At 45.1% G+C, this 4,909-nt stretch overlaps 1 protein-coding gene across 1 annotated transcript; it reads right to left on the minus strand.

The window, feature by feature from the left end:
* Nucleotides 1-345: 345 nt before the first annotated feature.
* Nucleotides 346-4,027, minus strand: hyal6 (hyaluronoglucosaminidase 6). The gene is made up of 3 exons (XM_028585258.1): nucleotides 3,092-4,027; nucleotides 2,682-2,771; nucleotides 346-837 (listed from the first exon to the last, which is right to left on the minus strand). Exons 1-3 carry the CDS (start codon nucleotides 4,025-4,027, stop codon nucleotides 346-348), a joined length of 1,518 nt encoding a protein of 505 aa, XP_028441059.1.
* Nucleotides 4,028-4,909: the final 882 nt, after the last annotated feature.

Here is a 4,909-nt window from a genome sequence, read left to right on the forward strand (position 1 = left end):
ACCTCATAAGGAGAAGATTCCAGATCGGCCCATCTGAGCTTTCATTTTCTCAAAGGCAGAGCAGGATACCCAGGGCTCGGTTTACACCTATCACCATTTCTAGCCACTGGGAGACCATAGGCAATGCATATTAAAAACCTCATAAAGTGAAATTTTCATGCCATAGGACCTTTAACTAAAAAGCCATTTGTTTAAATAACCACCAAGACACACATTAGATGAAGTAATACTGACTGTATTTGTTGGTGTTTGTAGAGAGAAGTTGGAGGTTTTCCCATTAATTTCAGTAGTTGTCTTGTGGACATTAGAGGAACTACAGCTTTGGGTCTGGCTAAAACTCTAAAACTAAGTCTCCAGTATCAGACACTTGATAATCAGACAGAGTCCCAGGAACATGATGACACACAGACAGGAGAAATGGAGTGACAGGATGAGTAGGATGTCTCCCAGCAGGCTGTTCTCTCTGGGATGAGGCAGAGGGAAGGCAGGCTGAGGTGGGGGAGGAGGAGCATGGGGTGGAGCCTGGGGCATCTCGCAGTAAACACCCGCCCAGCCCTGGTAGCACTGGCAGGTGAACTTGTGCTTCATGTCCAGGATGTCGAGGTTGTTGAGGTGGCCGCTGACGTGGAAGCGGGGCCCCCTGGGCGTCGGGTTGTGGTGGATGTGGAAGAAGCGCGGGTTCAGGTGCAGATAAGCGCCCGAGTCCAGGCTCTTGCGGACGCACCTGCCGTTCTTCTTGCAAAGCGCTTTGCTGCACAGCTTGGCGGCGGAGGTGACGTTGATGACATAATGTCCCAGCGGACCGTCGATGTACTTCTTCACTGTCAAGCAGTTCCTCTGAAAGAGGCAGGACAAAAAAAGACGCTTGTCACATTTGTCTGTAAAATGAACTCAAAAACATAAAAAAAATAATTCTGTTCAAAATAAGGGAGGAGGCTGGGATTGCTGACAGTTTGCTGGACTTTACAGTGATATGTAAAAGGTTTCAAGAATGGAAATGTTCAACTCAAGTGAGATTAAAGGTCCCATGACATGGTGCTCTTTGGATGCTTTTATATAGGCCTCAGTGGTCCCTTAATACTGTATCTGAAGTCTCTTTTATATAGACCTTAGTGGTCCCCTAATACTGTATCTGAAGTCTCTTTTATATAGACCTTAGTGGCCCCCTAATACTGTATCTGAAGTCTCTTTTATATAGACCTTAGTGGTCCCCTAATACTGTATCTGAAGTCTCTTTTATATAGACCTTAGTGGTCCCCTAATACTGTATCTGAAGTCTCTTTTATATAGACCTTATTGGTCCCCTAATACTGTATCTGAAGTCTCTTTTATATAGGCCTTAGTGGTCCCTTAATACTGTATCTGAAGTCTCTTTTATATAGACCTTAGTGGTCCCCTAATACTGTATCTGAAGTCTCTTTTATATAGACCTTAGTGGTCCCCTAATACTGTATCTGAAGTCTCTTTTATATAGACCTTAGTGGTCCCCTAATACTGTATCTGAAGTCTCTTTTATATAGGCCTTAGTGGTCCCTTAATACTGTATCTGAAGTCTCTTTTATATAGACCTTAGTGGTCCCCTAATACGGTATCTGAAGTCTCTTTTATATAGACCTTAGTGGTCCCCTAATACTGTATCTGAAGTCTCTTTTATATAGACCTTAGTGGTCCCCTAATACTGTATCTGAAGTCTCTTTCCCGAAATTCAGCCTTGGTGCAGAATTACAGCCACTAGAGCCAGTCCCACGATGAGCTTTCCTTAGGATGTGCCATTTCTGTGTCTGTAGCTATTGAGGAGGATAGAGGGGGGGCAAGGTGGAGGGTGGGGGTGTGGCCTTGACCAACTGCCACTTTGCTCCTTTGAAAGCCATGATGTCTCTCTCTCTCTCATTGGCGGGCCAAATTCTCTGGGCGGGCAAAGCAGAGAAAGGGGAGGTAACCTTGCTCCTTATGACCTCATAAGGAGAAGATTCCAGATCGGCCCATCTGAGCTTTCATTTTCTCAAAGGCAGAGCAGGATACCCAGGGCTCGGTTTACACCTATCACCATTTCTAGCCACTGGGGGACCATAGGCAGGCTGGGGGAACTCATATTAATGTTAAAAAACCTCATAAAGTGAAATTTTCATGCCATGGGACCTTTAAGCTAATTTCAGTTGTGTCATAGTATGTTCTCTTCAGTGATGATTACAAGACATATTCTTGTCCTAGATTTACAGCTGAGTTGTGCTGTAAACAGGATGTAAGAAAATCCACAGACTCCAACAGAAATCCTGAAACTTTCACATATAAATCAGATTCTTTGTCTCCTGGTTTGTGAAAGTTTGGTCAGAAAAAAAAAAAATCACTATTTCTCGGAAACATTTGGTTCTGGAGGAGAGAACAATGATATCAGAAACTATGAAGCCTTGTTTTATTCTCAGTGACCGCACTTTGTCTTTAACATTTATTGTTACTGAATGCTTTGTGGCTGGTTTTATGTGAATGTATGCTATGATGTACAATGCTATATAACATGCACTCTGTTTAAGGCTATTAATTTACACTGAGTTTAAGTGCATTTAAAGCTTTTGGTCATTGAATTTAGTATTGAAACTTTATTTTACATTAGCACTGTTTTAATCAGTTCTAACTCTAACTCAGTTTGAACAATATTTTTTGTGTACACTTTTTACCGTTACCTTTGATCGTGAGTACTCTGATGATCCCCAGAGAACGACGCCTGATGCTCCCAAGACGGCGCTCTCCCCGATGGTATGAACCAGGTCGCTCTGAAACACGACATTGTCATTTTTAACTTAGGAAACAAATCTAAATCTAAATCAAAAACTGAATCCAACTAAAACTGACTAGTTATGATTGCCGTTATAATCTACAAATTATCTCAGGGCTACAAAGATACTAAAGAAGTGTCTGGGAAAGTATCTTTAAGGTAAATGCTCACGTATAGTGACGTTGCTGCAAAGAGAATGGCTAAAAACTGTTTAATTACAATATTCACACAAAGAGGTGTGAACCAGGTATGAACAAGCAACCACCATTACAGAAGGTTCAATTGTAAAGGTTTGGGACTTAGAACTGAAAACTTTACCTCTGAAAGAACCAGAAAAGTGTAGGCATAGAAAGGTCTGGAGTAGACAAACACTGGCAAGGTGAAGTCCGTGCGGGCGATGGATGCGATCCTCATGGCTTCCTTGACTCGATAGTGGACGAACTTGACAGTGTTGGCGGAGGACTTGAGCTCGTAGTCCAGGTAGATGGATGGGTAGAGGGCCGTGCTCTCCTTCCAGAGCCACATCAGGTGGTCGTTGCGTACGTGCTCAACGTTGGGGCATTCGCCGGTGTACCGCTGCGGGTGCTGCTTGTACCCGTAGTTGTAGCAGTCTGGGAACAGGTAAAACCCCCACAGCCCGTCCGGCCTTCGGCTTTCAGTCAGGGCTAAAGTCAGGTTCATGAAGGTCTGCCCAGCCCTCTCGAAGCCTTCCTTCGCTTCCTTCTCCACCTTGCTCTCCGGCCAGTTCGGGTGAAGTTTCCGGATTTGTTCCTTGGACTTGTTGCGGTAGATGTCCTTTGAGCCCCAGTTTCGGACCCACTGAGGCCTCCAGTTCTCCCAGTCGATGACACCCAGGCCTCGAAAATCCTTGTGGGGGATTAGCTTGTCGATGTCCGCCCGGGCCTTGTTCAGGTGTTTGGAGATGCTCTGGTTCTGCGGCAGTCCACCGTTGATAGGGATCCCGGAGTTGGAGTAGTATGGGTAGTATCCCAAGTGGTTGTGGTAGAATATGGTGACATTCGGTCCGCTTAGGGTTTCGTTGAGGTTTGCTACGATGTCGAAAACGCTGAGGTCCAAGTCCACCTTGAATCGAAGGCGGCAGGATTCAGTAGGAGCGTTCCACACTACGACAAAAGGCCGGTGAGGGATCAGAGGTGCTACGGTCGGCTTTATCTGGTCGCCCCGAACTTGGAGCTTTACTCCAACGCCAACCCACAGGGCCAGTGCAAGCAGATGGAGCCCCATCAGCACCATGGCCCCTGATTCCTCATGGAGCAATTAGTGGTCCTACACAGGCAGAGGAGAGATAATTGACATGTTTGGAGGGAAAATAAACATTATATGAGCTTCAGTGAGCAGAGATCATCAGCCAGGCCTCTGAGAGGACACATGAGTGATGATCGTTGAAGTGAATGCTCCAAATTCCACAACGCAACAAAACACAAAGCTCCTCTGTTGTCAGCGGGAGCGGGACTGTGATGAGAAGGATGCAGGTTCAAATCCCCAAGGCAGCAGAGACAGTGTGGACAGGGAGAGCAGTCCGGATAAGCTCTCCCCTTTTATTTACTTTCCACCCATTAAAACTCTAACCAGTAACTTAGAGTCTTGGGTTGCTTTCACACCTGAGCTGTTTGGTGCGTTTATAAGAACTCTGGAGCGTGTTGTCGGATAGTTCGGTTGGTTTGGGGTGGTGTGATCTTTCATTCGAACTCTGTTGTAGACCAAACAAACTTGTTTGGGGTCTCAATTTGCTTCCGAGTGCCCTAGAGTTCGGTTCACTTCAGGTGAGATCTGACCCAAATATAGGAAGTGAACCAAAAAACAGTGCATTTACTTTATATTCACATTATTTCAACCTTGCACACAATTGACACACTTATATATGATTTAAGGGATGATAACTTTCATATCCATAACCTAATATGACCACACTTTGCTCGTCGTCTGTGTGACAACACATTATCATCTCTCTCATCAGGGCTGCCCTCTCCTTCACTTGCTGTCTATCAGCTGCTCACGTTGTTAGCCTTTAAAGAACACCCAAGACGTTATAAATTGGTGTTGCATTATTTCTGGGACCAGGAAGTGTCACTGAGTGTCAGCGAGTCGACCGTGTGACATTTGATAACGATGTTT

Source organism: Perca flavescens, chromosome 8 (assembly GCF_004354835.1).
Source record: "Perca flavescens isolate YP-PL-M2 chromosome 8, PFLA_1.0, whole genome shotgun sequence".
Taxonomy (NCBI): domain Eukaryota; kingdom Metazoa; phylum Chordata; class Actinopteri; order Perciformes; family Percidae; genus Perca; species Perca flavescens.